The sequence below is a fragment of the Nicotiana tabacum genome, chromosome 11 (genome assembly GCF_000715075.1).
Source record: "Nicotiana tabacum cultivar K326 chromosome 11, ASM71507v2, whole genome shotgun sequence".
In the NCBI taxonomy this organism is placed as follows: domain Eukaryota; kingdom Viridiplantae; phylum Streptophyta; class Magnoliopsida; order Solanales; family Solanaceae; genus Nicotiana; species Nicotiana tabacum.
Window position 1 is genome coordinate 119664899 of NC_134090.1, and position 19305 is coordinate 119684203.

Below are 19305 nucleotides of genomic sequence, written 5' to 3' on the forward strand. Positions count from 1 at the left end.
CGATGATACCGAGGACCCGATATGGTCCTTCCCAATTTGGGCCTAGTTTTCCTTCGCTTGAGTCTCAAGTGTTGAGGGTGACTTTCCTTAGAACTAAGTCCCCGATTCCGAAGTGGCGAAGGTTGGTTCTTTTATTATAATATCTATCGATTCTTAGCTTTTACGCAGCCATCCGAACGAGCGTAGCTTCTCCTTTTTCATCCAATAGCTCAAGGCTAGTATTCATAGCCTCGTGATTTGACACTTCCGTCGTATCTCAAAATTGGCCGCTAGGTTCCCCGACTTTGACCGAAATCAAGGCCTCGGATCCGTATACTAAGGAGAACAGGGTTGCCCCCGTACTAGACTTCGATGTTGTTCGATATGCCCAAAGGACTTCGGGTAACATTTCTCTCCACTTTCCCTTAGCATCGTTCAACCTTTTCTTTATGTTTTAAATAATAGTCTTGTTCGTCAATTCGGCTTGTCCGTTCCCGCTAGGATGGTATGTTATTGATAATATCCTTTTTATTTTGTGCTCCTCGAGGAATTTCATTACCTTGCTGCCGATAAATTATTTTCCATTGTCACACAAAATTTCGGTGGGTATCCCAAATTGGCATACGATGTGATCCCAGATGAAGTCTATAACCACTTTCTCTCTTACTTTCTCGAATGTCTGTGCTTCAACCCATTTAGAGAAATAGTCTGTCATAATTAAAATGAACTTAGCTTTACCTAGGGTCGTTGGCAGAAGGCCGATGATATCCATCCCCCATTTCATGAATGGACATGGGGATAAGACTGAATGAAGTTGCTCTCTAGGCTGATGGATCATCTGCGCAAACCTTTGACATTTATCACATTTTCAAACAAATTCCTTAATGTCCTTTTCCATGCAATCCAAGTAGTATCCTGCTTTAATGATTTTGTGAATCAATGATTCAGCGCCGAAATGGTTCCCACAAGTGCCTACATGGACCTCTCGTAAAACATAATCGGTGTCTCTTGGTCCTAAACACACTGCTAATGGTCCATCGAATGTCCTTCTATATAATGTTCCGTCTTTATCCAATGTGAATCGAGCAACTTTGGTTCGTACGGCCCTTGATTCTTTGGGGTCCGATGGGAGTTTTCTATTCATCAAATATTCAATATATTTATTCCTCCAATACCACGTCAAGCTTGTAGAGTTTATCTCGGCATGGCCTTCCTCGATCACCGATCTCGAGAGTTGAACGACAGTCCCCGGGCTGATCTCATCTTCCTCGACCGATGACCCCAAATTTGCAAGTGCATCGGCCATTCTGTTTTTTTTCTCGAGGTACATAATGTAAAGTTCATTCCTTGAAACGGTGCATAGTTACCTGCAGCTTCTCCAAATACCTTTGCATTCTATCCTATCGAACTTCGAAGGTTTTGTTTACTTGGTTCACCACCAGTAAAGGGTCACACGTGGCTTCAATGACTTTTGCTCCCAAGCTTTTAGCTAGCTTGAGCCTGCAATCATGGCCTCGACTCGGCCTCATTATTAGTCAACCTAGAAGTTTTTATAGACTACCTAATAGTGCTACCCGTGGGCGGCTTCAGAATGATGCCTAACTCGGACACCTTCACATTCAAAGCACCATCTCTAAAAAGGGTCCACACCCCCGATGATGTGCTTGATTTTAACAAAAAGTTATTTTTCAACTTCGGGTATAAGGGTTGGCGTGAAATCGGCCACGAAGTCCACCAAAATTTGGGACTTGGTGGCCTTTTAAGGTTTATACTCGATATCGTACCCACTGAGTTCAACGGCCCATTTGGCCAATCGGCTCGATAGTTCAGGCTTGTGTAAAATATTACGAAGTGGGTAAGTGGTTAATACGCATATGGGGTGACATTAAAAGTATGGTTTTAACTTTCTAGAAGTGCTTAGCAGTGCAAGTAATAATTTCTCTAAGTGTGGATACCTAGTTCCTGTTTCTCCTAAGGGTCGACTTACATAATAAATGGGAAATTCCGTACCTTGCTCTTCCTGAACTAGGACATCACTTACCGCGATTTTCGGTACTGCTAAGTACAAGGAGAGTTTCTCATCTGCCGTTGAAGTGTAAAGCAGTGGTGGGCTCGATAGGCATCGCTTTAATTCCCCTAATGCTTATTGGTACTCTGGGGTCCAGGTGAAATCGTTTTTCTTTTGAAGCAAAGAGAAATCCGATGACCTCGAGATGAATCAGCCTAGAGCAGATATCCGTCCAGTTAGCCTCTACGGCCTTGACACTATCCACGACGGTGATGTCTTCAATGGACTTGATTTTATCGGGCTTGATCTCGTTCCCCCGGTTCGATACCATAAAGCCTACGAATTTCCCCGAACTGACCCCGAAAGCACATTTCTCGGGGTTGACCTTCATGTTATATTTCCTCAAAATCGCGAATGTTTCCTACAAATGATCCAAATTGTCATCTGCGCGCAGGGACTTAACTAGCATGTCATCAATATAAACTTCTATTGACCTACCTATTTTTTCTTCGAACATCTTATTTACTAGGCGTTGGTAAGTAGTTCGAGCATTTTTAGCCTGAAGGGCATTATGTTATAGCAATGTGTTCCATACTTGAAATGAAGTCTTTTCCTGGTCTTCCAGTTCATTTGAATTTGGTTATACCCGGAATAGGCATCGAGAAAGGTAAGGATCTAGTGGCCAGTCGTGGCATTGATCATGCGATCGATGTTTGGCAGTGGAAAAGAATCTTGGGGCCATGCCTTGTTTAAATCCTTATAGTCTACACACATTCTAAGTTTGTTCCCTTTTATAGGGACTACGACTACATTGGCTAGCCATTAGGGATATTTTACCTCCCGAATGGACCCTATTTTGAGAAGTTTAGTTACCTCGTCCTTTATGAATGCGTGCTTTACCTTGGACTGGGGCCTTCTCTTTTGTTTCACTGGTTTGAACCTAGAGTCAAGGCTTAGCAGATGCATTGTTATCTCAGGTGGGATCCCTATCATGTCTAAATGGGACCAAGCAAAACAATCATTGTTATCAATAAGAAATTGAGTCAGCTTTTTCCTGAGTTCGGGGGTTAACCTCGTTCCCAAGTATACCTTTCACTCGGGTAGGTACTCGATTGGTATAACCTGTTCCAGCTTTTCGACCATTGATTTGGTGTTGTCTGAGTTTTGGAAACAATAAGGTTCGAGGGGTCAGAAAATCCTCTTCTTCTTCTTCTGTCTCCTACTTTCCCGATTCGGTCGAGGCTAGTGGCTGTGATTTCTATTTGGCTTCTTGTTTACCTTTGATGCTCGACCTTTACGAAGTTGATAATGCTGATATCGGCGTTACCTCATCGCCCGCAAGTATTTCATTTGCGGCATGCTGCTCCCTGTATACTATTTTTACACCATTCGTCATTGGAAATTTCTTCATTTGGTGGAGAGTTGAGGGGACTTCCTTGATGTTGTGGATCCAAGGCCTTCCGAGTAGGGCATTATACCTCATGTCTCCCTCGATCACGTGGAATTTTGTATCTTGAATGGTTCCAGCCATGTTCACGGGTAAAATAATCTCCCCTTTAGTTATTTTACTAGCCATGTTGAAGCCGTTTAAGACCCGAGTTGCGGGCACGATTTGATCTTGTAGGCCGAGTTGCTCCACGACTCTCGATTGGATGATATTCTCTAAGCTACCTGGATCCACTAAAACATGCTTAACTTGAACTTTATTTAATAAGATAGAAATTACCAGAACGTTGTTCTGTGGCTAAGAAATGCCTTATGCTTCTTCGTCATTGAATGATAAGGAGCCTCCGGGCACATAATTTCGGGTTTGTTATTCCCTAGTGATTGACACCTTAGTGCGTTTGAATATGGGTCCCTGTGGAATATCAACCCCACCGACGATCATATGAATAACATGCTGGGGTTCCTCCTGTTCAATTTTCCTGTTGGTGTCCCTTTCTCTGAAATGATTCTTAGCCCGATCGATGAGGAACTCTCGAAGGTGACCCTTATTGAATAGATGGGCTACCTTTTTCCTCAATTTCCTGCAATCCTCGGTTTTGTGACCATGCGTGCCATGATACTTGCACACCAAATTTGGGTTTCTTTAGGAAGGATCGGTCTGTATGGGTCTACGCCACCTAGTATCTTTGATCCTTCTGATTGCCCATACAATGCCCGATGCGTCGATGCTAAAGTTATACTTCGATAACCGAGGTGCCTCCACATGATCGGCGTGCTTATCAAAGCCACTTTTGCTCATAAGTCCCCGAGATTTTTCCCTCGATCGCTTCTTCGATCATTCCGGGAGGGATTGCCTCCTGAACCATTGTTCATTCGATCCACGGTATATGGTTGATATCGTTCTCTGGACCCTGGCTCCTTGTCGACGTCTCTCGGGGTTTTAAGTGCCAACCTGTTTGGATTTACTGAACCGGAAGGGGCTCCTAATTTGTCGTCCTCGACCCTGATCTTTGATTGGTATCGATTGTGCACATCTGCCCAAGTTACAACTGGATAATCGATCAAATTTTGTTTCAACTGTCGTGATGCTATCGAACTTCGCTCATTCAACCCTTGGGTGAAAGCTTGAACAGCCCAATCATCTGTGACCGATGGCAACTCCATGCGTTCCATTTGAAATCGGGATATGAACTCCCTCAGCATTTCGTTATCCCTTTGTCTTATCTTGAAAACGTCCGATTTTCTTGTTGCGGCTTTTATGGCCACGGCGCGTGCCTTCATGAAAGAATCTGCTAATATGGCAAATGAGTCAATGGAATTTGGTGGCAGGTTGTGATACCAAATCATTGCTCCCTTTCACAAAGTTTCCCCAAAATGTTTCAACAAAATGGACTTGATCTCATCATCTTCTAAGTCATTTCCCTTTATTCCGCACGTGTATTAAGTGATGTGTTCATTAGGATCGGTGGTCCCGCTGCATTTAGGTATATCCGGCATACAGAATTTTTTAGGAATGGGCTTCAGAGCCGCACTCTGACGAAAAGGCTTCTGCACGAACTTTTTCGAATTCAAATCCTTTAGGATCGGGGGTGCCCCCCGGTATCTGATCAACTCAAGAGTTGTATGTTTCCACTTTTTTTATCATTATCTTCTATTTTCTTCTCTCCGGACTCAATTCTTTTGGTGAGCTCCTAGAGCATTTTCATTATTGCAGGATCAGTCATTGATTCGCTACTATTCGACCTTTCTGGAACTGGCTCGGTACGACGAGTGATTTCTAGCTCGACCACACTTGGAGTCCTATATTGATTTTGCAATTGAGAAATAGCGGCTTACTGAGCTTGTAGCATCTCGAATATTATCTAGAGGCTAACTCCCCCGTCTTCTTTGCTCTATGTAACTTGGCCAATAGATCGGCCTTCCTTACGTACACTCCCTTCGGGGTCCGCGCCTAGGTCTGCATTTAGCGCAACGTGCGAACTGATATCGACGGGATCGGCGACCGCTGCTCCCCCGAGATTAGCTGGTGGCACCCCGACTCCTAGAGCAATAACATTATCGTTTTCTCCGTGAAATCCGAGACCATCGTCACCATGTACGGGTGCGTTTTGTGAGTTTAACATGCTTTAATCTAAGAGCAAAAATACTTGACAAGAACAAGTGTGAAAATAACGCGTGTTATCAGAATCAGCACTGGAACAATCACTATTATCCTTAGCCCTACAGTGGGCGCCAAACTGTTTACCTTAAAATTCGAGTAACAATTAAACTTATATTGTGGTTTTAAGGATATGTGATTCAATCCAATACTAATTGATAAACAAGATATTAAATAGATAAATTAAAGAATAAAATAGATCAAACCAGTGTGTAAGATAAATATTGACCTCGATCTGTGATAATCTCGAGGTATGATAACGGGAATAACAAACAATAAAGCAACTCTGATGAATAGTAAGTGAAATAACAAGAGAATAATGTGCGTATATTTTCTTATCAGTGAACAAATGGCCCTTACAAATGAATGAGATTCCCCTTTACATAATAGGAGAGTCCTAAATAAGATACACTTCTAATTATAGTAGGAAATCATACTTGACAACGGTTTAACCGCCGAAGACCAATTCATTCCGAAATTCACGCCGTGATCTCCGGCCCATTACATGTATCTCGCTCTTTCTGTTACTGAATCATACCGGCATCATCTCGAAGCACGCCTTCTTCTAATTTTGGTACGTGTGATCGACCTCGACCTTGGAAAGGTACTTCGACCCCGAGCTCGACGTCCTGCTCTTTCGACGTGATATTACTTTTTCCATCGAGGGACGAAATCGGATAGCCTAATTTCTACCGTATACACAACTATTGTTCAAACAGCGAGGCAAGAGAAACTTCTCATCAACATCGTCTGTCGCATCATCGGACCATAATCACAAATGACTAAGTAATAATCAGAGGACGTGGCTGTTTACAAATCATTACTGGTTAGAGAGTTAAAAACCAAACAAATTAGTATAACACTATATTTGGATTTCAAGACATACATTTAATTTTGATCGTGAATTTAGACATAGAATATTTAAATTTTTCTGATAAAATTTATATGTTTCAAAATTACATAAAAATTATTATAAATCACAATAATAATGGGTAATTCAAAATATTTAAAAGACATGAAAATATTATAACCATATTAAAAAATGAAAAAAAAAAAAGGCGTTGTTGAGGTTATTAAAAGTCAACATAGTAATGAATCAATGATCAAAAAATGGGTGGAAGAAACTCTGCGGTCCTGCTGCTGCTCCTGATCCTCATCGCAGCTTCTTTCTTCACTTCCTCGCAAGCAAGATCAATTACTTCAACTCCAACAAAACCCCATGTTTTCAGATCCTTCTCCATCAACACCAATCAGGTAACTAATTAAAGCTTACATCCAATTACAGAAAGCAAGATTTCATATTGAATTCATCAAGATCTCGTGTTAATAATACTATGTCTTTGTTTGAGAAATCAGAGCGCAGCTACTGCAAGGAGCTGCTCATACACATTGACCATCAAAACAAGCTGTTCTTCACCTAAATACACCAGAGACAAAGTCAGTATTGCTTTTGGAGATGCTTATGGCTTTGAGGTAAACGCCTTGTAATTCCAAATCTATACTCAAAGTAATGGGTCTTCTTCTTCTTCTTGATGGGTCAAACTCTTAGTTAAATCCAATTGAGGGAATGGCAATATGCAGCCTTCATTTTCTTAAATCTTGATCACTGCAATTCTCCCCTTAAGAGGCAGTAAAGTAAGTTACCCAGAATAACCTTACAGACAATATAGATTAAATTTAAGATCCACCCTTTTCAGAAAATTGAATGAAAATAATCAAGTACCACTTCCATTCTTCTTTGTTTTTTTTTTTTTAATCTTGCTGTAGAATACTGCATCTTCAATTGAAATTGGATGACCATTTGAAAATTAACTCCAATTTTTTTTAAAGAGAATACGTTGAACACTCGTAATATTAACTTTCTTTCTTAGAGACCTTAATTTGCCCAAATGAGATTTCTGAAAATTGTATGTGAATGTTCTCTACAGGTCTATGCACCAAGACTAGATAACCCATCGTCAAGGATTTTCGAGAGGTGCTCGACGGATACATTCCAGATACGTGGCCCATGTACTTATGAGATCTGCTACCTTAACTTGTTGAGGGTTGGATCGGATGGCTGGAAACCAGAGAGCGTGAAGGTGTATGGTCCAAATCGTCCTGTTATTACGTTTAACTATAATAAGTTTCTACCTAATGGTGTGTGGTTTGGATTTAATCACTGTCGTAAAGTCTCTGGCTCTGTTATATAGGAATAGAGCAGGTACTCAACCATGAACATGAGGCCAAATTTGAGTTTGCAGATTTGATTGATGTACTATGGAGGTTATAAATAAGATATTGTTTGTGTGACGACTTTATTTTCGTGTCTCGAGACTATTAGATCAATTTGATGTTTCTTTATTTGCGTGCATGGTCCGTTTGGTTTTCCGAAAAGTTTTTGTACAAAAAATTTGAAGAAATAGTGATTTTAGGTTTAAAATGGAACTTGAGTTGACCACGTTCAACATTCTTGGTAAACGACTTAGGATTGGTGTTTCGATGATTCCGTTAGGTTCGTACGATATTTTTGGACTTATACGCACGTTTGATTGGGGTCCGTGGTGACCCGACGCATTTCGATGCGTTATGTGAAAAATTGTGAAAATGAGTTTTAAATTGAAAATCTTGAGTTTTGAGGATCGATTCTCGTTATTTGATGTTATTTTGATGATTTGAGGTAACGAGCAAGTTTATATGATATTACTACATTTATGTGTATGCTCGGTTTGGAGCCCGAGAGGTTCATGCGAGTTTCAGGTGTATATAGGATGAGTTTTGGATGATTTGAGATAGTTGGTGTGCTTCAGTTTCTGGTGTTAATGTGCAGGTCTCGCATTTGCGAGGACCTGTTCGCAAATGCGAACTCCGTTTTTGCGAAGTCAAGCTCGCATTTGCAAAAAAGAGCTGGACAGGGCAGTCTTCGCATTTACGAAAAGTTGTTCGCAATTGTGGACATCACTGGATCGCCTTTGCGACTGGGACTTAGTCAGGTTCGCAATTGCGAACCTTTGACCACATTTGCAATAAAGGGGTGTATATCAAATGCGTTTTTTTTTTGCATTTGCGACTTTAGCAGGCTAGCGGTACTGTTTGCACTTGCGATCAGTGTTTCACATTTGCGATACCTGCAGCTGGGTAAAAAAGAGGGGAAAATCGGGACTTAGCTCATTTTGCACCATTTCTCAACCCCAAACACTCTAGAGGCAATATTTGAAGAACCCCTTCTTCCCAAATTCATTTGTAAGCAACTCTAATTTATTTTCTATCCCCATTACTTTTCATGAGTTTTTAACATCAAATCTAGGATTTCCATGGTAGAAATTAGGGGTTTTGGGTAGAATTTAGGAATTCGTAAAATTGATATTTAGACGTCAAATTAAGGTAATATTTCGAAACGAATCACATAATTGAGCTCGGGGTTAAATGGGTAATCGGGTTTTGGTCCGAATCTCGAATTTTGACTAAGCCAACCCGGTGTTGACTTTTGTTGACTTTTTCAAAAATAATCAAATTGAACCTTTTCATTCGTGCGTAGTTTCTAAAGCTTATTTTGAATTGTTTGATCTATAATTGGCTAGATTCGGTTAGTATGGAGGATTGTTCAAAAGGCAAGGCGGTAGTTGATTGATCGATTTGGTTGCGGAGTGATATAAGTATCGTGGTTAACCTTGACTTAAGAGAATTAGCACTTGATTGGTTTAATTGCTATTTGATTTATGTGTGGGAACGACATATATGCAAGGTGACGAGTTTATATACATAGTCATTGGTTAAGCATGCGGATTTAGATATTTATTTATTATTTTCAATTGTTCCGTTCTTTTATTTAATCCATGTTATTACTTGTTAAATGCTCTAACTGTTACTTGCCCTTACTTGTTAAATTCATGCATTTGTCTATTGCATGCATTAATTGCTAATTAATTTCATGTGGATGTGTCTTTATTTATTAATTGTCTTTACTTGTTTATGACCATATGTGTTATTAGATAGCTACTATTATCAGCTTTGTGTCTTTAATCATGTAATTCGCGTATTGAATTTTACTTGAGATACGCCATAGTTGGCTGTAGTTGTAGATTTATATTGTTATTGTTTGAGATCGGATTGCACACCAAAACGGATCTGTGTATTACTGTGCAGGATTGGGTTGCATGCTGCAATGGTACTTATGTATAATTATGAATCGGGTTGTGCGACGTAACGCACAAGACATATTTAATTGCTTTTAATTGTTGTTTCTGTGTTCGTGTTGAATTGAAAAGTTGAGCATAAATATTATTTTGTGGCAGAGTATTATATTTCCGGTTCTAGTTATCACGTTATACTTGTTTTCTCGATTAGTTGTTATTTCTTTTATACTCATTCAGGTTTATAGTGAGTTCCTTGTTTTAGCCTTCTCACTAATTCATCGAGGTTAGTCTGGACACTTATAGAGTACATGTGGTCGGTTGTTACACTTCTGCACTTCTTGTACAAATTTTTGTATTGGTCTCAACATCGGTTAGTGGAGACTCGCTCGGATCAGCTTTTCACGGAGACTTGAGGAAAAGCTGCACGACAATTGTAGTCCCTAAAATCCCCTTCCTTATCTAGATTACTGTTTAATTTGTTTCAAACAGTTGTATTTTCATTTAGACATTAGTTTTAGCACTGTTAGAATGCTCATGTAGTTGTGACACAAGATTCCAAGATTAGATTAGTCAGTGTTTTGAGTTATTATATTTATTTTGGATTTCTATGGCTTTATTTCTTATTAAATTGTTTTCAAATTGGTTTTAAAATAATTAGTTGTGTATTAATATTGGCTTTCCTAGCAAGTGGATGTTAGGCGCTATCATGGTCCCACGGTTGGGATTTCGGATCGTGACAAGTTGATATCAGAGCGCTAGGTTGCGTAGGTCTCACGAGTCATGAGCAAGCTTAGTAGAGTTTGGAGGATGGGTATGGAGACATCTGTACTTATCTTCCAGAGGCTCTAGGGCTTTAGAAAATTTTTACTTCATTCTTTCTCTATCGTGCGATTTTATTCTGTTATTGAATTTGAGCCATTATATTCTTGTCGCAAATGGCGAGGACAAGAATATTCCTCACTCTCCCAACTTATCAAACTCCCTCATTTTCACTCCTAGGTGCAAGCATCAAGGTATGAAGGCTTAATCTTTGGGCTCTTTATGTTCTATTGCATCATCATCATCTTCTTCTTTTTCTTTTTCTTCTTCTCTCCTTTATCTCTCAATAGCTAGGTTTCAAATGAGTTATTTTCTTTTGTCAGAAACTGTTTGAAAAATGTTCAAATTATATGTTAATTTTTGGGTGAGGTTAGTTGAGAGTGTGAGCTTATTTATTTGCTGTAAAAATGGGAAAGTCTCAGTACCCATGGCCTTGTTAAAATAAGAGTGATTTTGTGCGCTTACTATGTGTTCGATGAAAGGCCTGGTTGAGATTCTTGCAACTTTTGGCAAGTGTTAAGTAAGACCTAGTTTAAGTGCCTCAGAGGTCGCAAATGCGACTGAGAATTCGCAATTGCAAACAATAAAAAGTCAGCAATTTTCGCAATTGTGATTGTTTCTTCGATTTTGTTGTGGGCTCTAGTTCGCAATTGCGAACCACTTTTCGCAATTGTGAGGCCTGAGCGTCATTTTTTTCACTTCCTAATATCCCTATTTTGTGTCCCGAACACTTCCAAACTTCCTTAAACTTGGTAGATTGATCAAAAATAATAAAATAAACTATTCTAAAAAAGAAAATTTCAAAAACGACTAAAAATTTAAAAACGATAGGTTGCCTCCCATCAAGCGCCGCATTTAACATTGTGGCACGACGCAGATCAACTTTACCAATTTTCCTGCTACTTGGACGTTATGAATTAGGTACCTAACATGGACTCAAGCTTCTGACCACGAGCAGGGGGGGATAGTAAGTAGATGATCAAGCCACACATTAATCTCTTCATTTTGCATTTCTTGGCTTTGAGGGATGTCATTTTGCCTTATTGAATATGAAAATTGCAAAATGTATGACTCTTTTTTTTTCTTCTTTTTACTTCCATATGGATTCGTGCGGCTCAATTCCCATATCATCATGCAATTCCAAAGTTGAAAAATGCTTGGAATGCAACCTCAAGCCTTCAAATTGTAAATTTTTCCGAATTTTGACATCCTCTTTTTTCCCCGAATTAGAGTCAACTTCAACCATATTTTAAATTACACCTATTAATTCTAATTTCATATTTTTCTTGGCATCACTAACAAGTATGAAGTCATTTGGCGGATGTTCAATTCTTGATTTCTCAAAATAAAGCTCACTTTTTTCCTCGAAGTTGGAATCTTCTTGACCGTTTTCCACACTTTCAAATCGATAGGCATAGTGACCCTCAATAAATTATTTCATTTGATCATCCAAAGTGCGGATATTTTCATCTTTTTGATTCAAAACTTGTTTCATATCCTCGAGTGCCAAGTTGTGCTTCTCCTCATTTTCAAGAATGGCCTCCAACATGAGCATCATTTTCTCATTTTGAGCATTTGAGAGTTCTTCTTGATTTTGATCAACTGCCAAAGAAGGAATTTTGGCTTCAACATCTAAGGAAGGTTCTTGGCTATCATTCACTTTCGAGGCTTTTTGGACCTCTAAAGCTTCAAGCATTTCTCCCATTTTAAGTTTAGCTTTTCAAGCACCCAATCATTTTGGAGACTATTTTTTAAAAGCTCCTCCATGGCATTTTGCTCTTTGTTTCCTTCTTCAAGTAGGCACTCTAACAAGAGCTTGAACTCTCCATTGTGACCGTGCTCGATTTCTTCCACTTCCATATCCCTATAATTTTCATCAAAAAAAGTAGATTCATCATAGCGGGGGATGGGGGAAGGGAAGGACAAATAAGCAAAATTATCCCAATGACCATTTTGATGATCACACTTATCACAAGTACTCCACTCATGAGTTTGAGATTGTGCCCACAATTCGCCCCCGGGAGAATTTAAACAACTTTGCCAAGAGTGTGGTCCTCCACAATAAGGACAAAGGTCAACAATGTATGAACAACTACCATCCGACCAATTTTCATTACGCGATGTCATTTTTCAAATTTACAAAAATAAACAAGAAATAAATAAGAAAATAAACTAAGATAAGAAAAATTAATTACGCAAATATTCACAAGTTTGGACCAAAGCACTTACGCTTACTTCTCAAACAACCTAAATATGCCAAATTGTTCCCCGACAACGTCAATTTTGATGACATCCAAATTCACTACGAAAAAGTAAATGGACACGGTCGCATGCAATATAATTTACCTAACTATGAGTTGGGGTCGAATCCTACAAAGAACAATATGCAGGCGATTAGGCATGTAAGAGAATTATCACTTATTATGCTAAGACAAACACTTGAAAGATTTTGAGAAAATATTTATGTCTAAATGCGAAAATGTAAACTAACCTAGAAAGAAAGTAAAATGATCAATGGCTACAAGCATGGATGCATTGGGAATTACACTCAAGTAACGATCCAATGTATTTCATGATTTTACAAATGAGCGAGTTTATGTTAATTAGCTTCAGGTAATAATTCTATATTAGCTTCTTCTGAAAACTAACAAGACTTTTTAATTGAACTATCCCTAAAACAATTAGGAGATTAAGCACACCCGAATATTGCTACAAGTAGTTCAATCCTACCCCTAGGTAGAATCTATAAAGTGAGGGTTAAAGCCTCAAGTTCTTGTTAATTAATCTTTCCCAACCCCAAATTATCTTTCCCAAAATTAATTCAAAGTTAATGGGCGAGCCCTAGGGTTAGCTAATCTCTTTGGAAACATTAAAGAACAAGAATAATTAAAGAAATACTAACTCACTTCATAATAAATAAAAATCGTTCAATACATAAGCACAATAAGATATTTAATCCACACTTTAAATAGGAATATTCCCATAATCAAGATTCAAGTGTTGGAATAAATGCTATACACTTAGATATACAATACAAAGCAAGGAAATGAAGAAATGAATATAAATGGGTAAGAAATTCTCAACCAATAGCTTCAAATCTTCAAGACTCAAGTGTGTGTGCAACAACCCTAGCTTCCAAACTTGTGTGCTCTAGTCCAAAGACTAAAGAATAAGCCAAAAAATGTGTTTCCAATAAGCTAGGTCATATATTAAAGGGTTTGGGCCAAAAATGTGAAATTACAGAAGTACCCAGAACTGAAGCACGATATAAGCAATTGCGAATATTAGTTCGCAGTTGCGAAACCTGAGATTACTGTTGCACATTGCATTTGCGATCTTTATGTTCGCAATTGCAAACTTGGCACTGTGCACTTGGTTTCACATTTGCGATGGAGATCGTCGCATTTCTGAATGTTGAATGTTTGGTTTGACTTCGCATTTGCGACCCTCTTTTTGCATTTGCGAACTCTGAGTAGAATGTTTGGCTTCGCATTTGCCAAGTTGATATCACAATTGCAACATCTGAAGCCTTTTTCTAGATTTTCTTCTTTTCAACTTCTTTTTGACTTGTTTTCACTTTGTTTCTTCATGATCACTTCTAAATAACATATAGCCTATAAAATAGAATTAAACGACATTAAAAACATGATTTTATCAATCAAATATAGCACAAATTTAAGCTTAAAGATGAGATAAGTTGGTAAAATACCAACTTATCAAACATCTACAATCGAGCAGGAGCCGGAGCCGGAGCCGAAGCCTCAAGTTGTAGCCACTACCTGGGTTAGGGGCCGGGGCCGAGGTAGGAGCCGAAGTAGAGGCAGATCTCAGCATAGAGCACGTGCAGCATCACCTATTGCAGAGCCTCAGTTCAAGCAGGAGGAGGATATCCCTGTTCAAACTGCACTAGTTCGACCAACTCAGGTATCATAGGGGTTCACAGCCACTCCCATACTTCAAGACACCCTATTCCGCTTAGTGAGCTTTATGGAGAGTGTGGCCCAAGATGATGCATTGCCTGTAACATCAATCATCTCTCAGATTAGAGGAGGAGCTTAGACTCCCGCTACTCACCCTCCGTAGCTGATGGCTCCCATATATCAGACTCCAGCTGTTCTAACAGTTAGAGTGGTTCAGCCTATTATTGCTATACAACACGGGGAGAGGCCTGCTATTTTGTCAGAGGGGTTGAAGAGGTTGGACAAGTTCACCAAGCTCTTCCCTATTCATTTTGGTGGTACACCTTCTGAAGATCCACATGATTACTTGGACCATTGCCACGAGGTGTCGCACAATATAGGTATTGTGGAATCCAATGGAGTTAACTTTGCAGTATTTAAGATAACCGGTTCTGCCAAGAGATGGTGGCCGGACTATGTTCAAAGCAGACCACCAGGTTCACTTCCCCTCACTTGGGATCAGTTCTCACAGCGATTCTTGGAGAAGTTAATCCCTTTTACTCTGAGAGAGAACTACCGCAACCAATTTGAACATCTACAGTAGGGTAGCATGATTGTTACCCCGTACGAGACCAAATTTGTGGACCTATCTGGCCATGCAGTTATCTTGATTCCTATTGAGATGGAGAGGATGAGAGGATTTATTGATGGACTAACTTACACTATCAGGCTTCAGATGGCCAAGGATACAGGGAGTGATATTTCTTTCCAGACGGCCATAGATATTGCTAGACAGATCGAGTTGGTTCATGCTCAAGAGAGAGGGCCAGTGTCAGATAAGACGCCTCATCATTTCGGTAGTTTCAATGGCACCTCATCTGGAGGCAGAGGTACTTATGGTAGGGTCCATCCTAGCAGGCTGGTACAGTCAGTACTTCAAGCATCAATGGTGCTTCGAGCAGCTGTAGTTCTTATGGATCTTGTCCTGAGCTGCTAGCCTACAATGCACCTCCATCTCTCATTAGTGCATCGTCAATTTAGAGCTATCACAGTCGGATGGGAGAAATTGATTATCCATTAATTATGACACCTAGTTTATGTGAAATAAAGGTGAAATTTGGGGATTTTAGACTATGTTGTAGGAGAGTAAGGTTTGATCATTTGGGGGTCAATTTATGGTTGGAATTGGATGAAATTAGTATCGCTGGACTCGCATTTGAATGGGTGTTTGGAATTTGTGAATTTTGACGGATTCTAGGGTGCGGGCCCGCGGTTAATTTTTTAGGTTGACTTTCTGATTTTGATTAAAAACCTTAGCTTTATTATTTGTGTAGGAATTCATGACTAGAATGAAGTATGCAGACTTGGTCAATCTATCCACAATGACCCATGTTGATACCCAATATTTCCCTCATATATTTTAAAATGCATATATACTTTCAAAATAGTGCATGAGCATCAACCAATATTTTTCCATAATTTTCTCTAATTTTAAAAGGATTTTAATTAATTTATTCTAGCATTTTATTATCCACATAATTACTAATTGCCTCACAAATGATTTTACGATAATTGTATTGCTTAATTTTATCATTTATATTTATATTAAGCTTTAATTATTTCATGAATAGCCATATGTACATGTTAGGTGTTATAATTGCAATAACTTTGCAATAATAGTCCATATGTGCATAATTACATTATTTCACAAGAAAATAACCTTCTTATAGTTTTATAATACTAAGTAATTATTTTAAAACATTTTCATGCACAAATGATATTTTTATTATTTACAAATTATTTTATAAAATTATTTTTACTAAGTTAGTTGGGTATTTAAATAATAGTTCCTTTTCCTTAATCATCTTTTGGACCTAACCCAATTACACCAGCCCAATTACTTAAAATCCTAGCCCAATCCGCCCCAGCCCAAACTAAATAACCCTTATCCGACCCAACACCTCCTCTAATCGTGGTCGTTGATCTATGAGATCAACGATTCACGTTACCTCTTTTCTTTTTTAATCTAACCCCAATCCTAACGCCTCATTTCTCTTAATTCCGCCGCCCTTGAATCCTTCCTCCTCTCTTCTCTCTCAAACCCTTCTCTAAACCTAGCCCACCGTCGTCGGAAACCCTTCAATCTAGAGGGTTCCTTTTGATTTTAGGTTACATCTGGCCTCATATTTCTACTGGCTATTCGATTTCCTTATTGTTTGATGGGGTCTCGAAGATATTCAACACAGACCTGGCTTCAACTTTTCATTTTTTCTCGATTAACCTGCCTATATTCATCTCTATGTTTGTGAGTGTTGGTATCTTCGTGTTCATGGCTTCAAATCTCTGGTTCAAACCAGATTTTTCTCTCCTCTGTCTATTTTTTGCATGAACTAACTATTTCTGGTTAAATCGTTCAGATCTCTTTAGATCTGAAACGATTTGAGTCTATTCATTACTTTTCTTTTAGTATTCTGCTTTTTATTATTACTGTTGGCCGATTTTTGTTTTTCCCTAAAAAACTAGGGTTTCAACTTTTTAAGTTTCTGCAAATGCTTTAAAATGCCTAAAGGCTCAACTCCGACATTTCTTTTCTACTATTCGACTAGTTTCTTTGCTTGATGCTTCATCTCTATGCTTCTACATGGTTGCAGTTTTCTACTATTTAATTATTTACCTTACTGACCTTGCTCGTTTATTTTGGCTCTGTTAAATAAACAGATTAATTGGTTTACTTGCTTAATTAGGGTTTGAAATTATATTTTTTCTTTTTAAAATTAGTATCTTTCTGAGATTTTTTATTTATTCTTTCCTTATATGTGACTTATAATCGGTACTGCCTTTCTTAATTATGTTACTGGCCTGATTTCTGGGTTTGATTTGTTCTGACCAACCTATAAATGGTCGCTGACTTATTTCTTGCCTTATTTAAACCTCAATTTTGTCAGCTAATTGATTTCATATGAGATTTTCCCTAATTTAAGGGGTCTTTCCGGATCCTATCGTGTTAATTGATTGAGTATAACCTTAATTAACTGGTTGAACGATTTGCCTACCTTATTTGTCAACTCTTAATTTCATTTACCTTATTTGTTCTACTCTGCTGAATGATATATAACCTCACCATTCTAATTTTTTTTAAAAGCACACGAACACACACTCAGACTCAGACATCTATACTTACAAGCACACACTGATACACACTTACACACTTACAGTTCTTTGATTTGTTGCACTGTCTAGCTGGCTGAAAGCCAAGGCTAGACTCTTGGATTTCATTCGTATTCACCTTCATATTTGCTATCTCCTTAACTGGTATGCCCCCATTTCCGTTATCATGTTCTCTTCTATATGCTATGTAGTTAGACTTCAATATGATTCTGTTTGCCCTTCTGTTTCCTATTTACTGTTCTCTTAACTAGTACGTCTCAATTCCTGTTACGATGTTCTATTTTTTATGCTATGTAGTCAGTCTATTATAGACCTCAACATGTTCCTGTTTGATACATGATTCCTAGTCATCTTGTTCTCACTTGTTATGCCTCAATTATTGACATATGATTATATGATTAGCTTTTGTTTGCCATGTGTTTCCTGCTGGCATTCTCCCTAACTAGTATGCCTCAAATCATATTAATTTGCTTTGTTCTATGTGGTTATGTGATGGGCTTAACTTAGCATGTCTGGCCCTTGATTTCTGTTTACTGTTTTTTTCTAGACTAGAGAGCTTTAGTTCCTGCTATCCTGTACTATATGTTTGTTTGGTTAGTTATTTCAAACTCCAGCATGCTTCTATTCAATATATATCTATCTGAGTCCACCTAGTGATAGTTAATAAACTAAGTTATGTGAAACCCTGTCTAAATCAGTTGTATGTTCCCTGTTCTAAACATGGCTGGATACTACAAGCATGTAATGTGGCTAACTCTGTCTGTTAATTCAAGTGTCCTTACTTTTTGTGATCATTGATATAAGTATCCAGTTTAAACAAAAAAACAATCTTCTTGAATCACGTGCTGAGTATGGATTCTGTCTATACAACTCTATTTACAACCTTGTAGCCTGAATCTATTTGCTTCTAAAACTAAACTATTTTTTAAAACTGTCCCCTTTACCTTCTATGTACTAGTTTTCAAATTGCTACTCTTAGTTCTTTAGGTTCCTACAAACCCTAGTGTGAGTACTGCCTAGGGTCCTTGAGACTCCTTTGAACTCTATGTCACGGCCCTAAACCCAGACCCGATCGTGATGGCGCCTCTCGTAAAGACAAGGCCAGCCGACATAAACCCCCAATAAAATTAACAAATAACAATTCATAATTAAGTCGTTAATAATGATAAATCCCATAATAGAGTGAAATATATCAACTGCGGAAAACCAAACACAACCTGACATTGGGGTGTCACCAGTCATGAGCATCTAACATATTCTAAGAGTATGAAAGAGTTTATACAATCTATTACATAACTAGGACAAGGGAAATGAAATAGGAGGGAGAAATACTGGGCTACGAACGTCGAACAGCTACCTAGTGGACTCCGAATAGCCTGCTGAGCAATCAACGCTCACTAGCAGGACCTGAAGCTCCTGAATCTGCACATAGGGTGTAGGGAGTAAAGTGAGTACTCCAACATAGTCAGTAATAACAATAAATGAAGACTGAACGATAAGAAATCACGTAAAAACACAACAAAATGCTATAAAAAAGCAGAGTAAAACCAGATAATCGCAATAAAATAGTGAAATTTTATAAAACACCTTGGTTCATAATAAGCTTCTTTAAAACACCTTTTCAACAGTTAAACAAGTAAATGAAAAGTAACTAGGAAAGATAAACACATAAAATCCGCCCCTCGGGCACAACATCAATAGAAATAGCCCCTC

At 38.5% G+C, this 19305-nt stretch overlaps 1 protein-coding gene across 1 annotated transcript; it reads left to right on the forward strand.

Annotated features, from left to right (window-relative positions):
• The first annotated feature begins 6654 nt into the window (after window positions 1-6654).
• LOC107809137 (embryo-specific protein ATS3B) lies at window positions 6655-7891 on the forward strand. The gene is made up of 3 exons (XM_016633736.2): window positions 6655-6845; window positions 6948-7064; window positions 7520-7891. The coding sequence occupies exons 1-3, from the start codon at window positions 6702-6704 to the stop codon at window positions 7781-7783; spliced, it is 525 nt and encodes a 174-aa protein (XP_016489222.1). The 5' UTR covers window positions 6655-6701; the 3' UTR covers window positions 7784-7891.
• Window positions 7892-19305: the final 11414 nt, after the last annotated feature.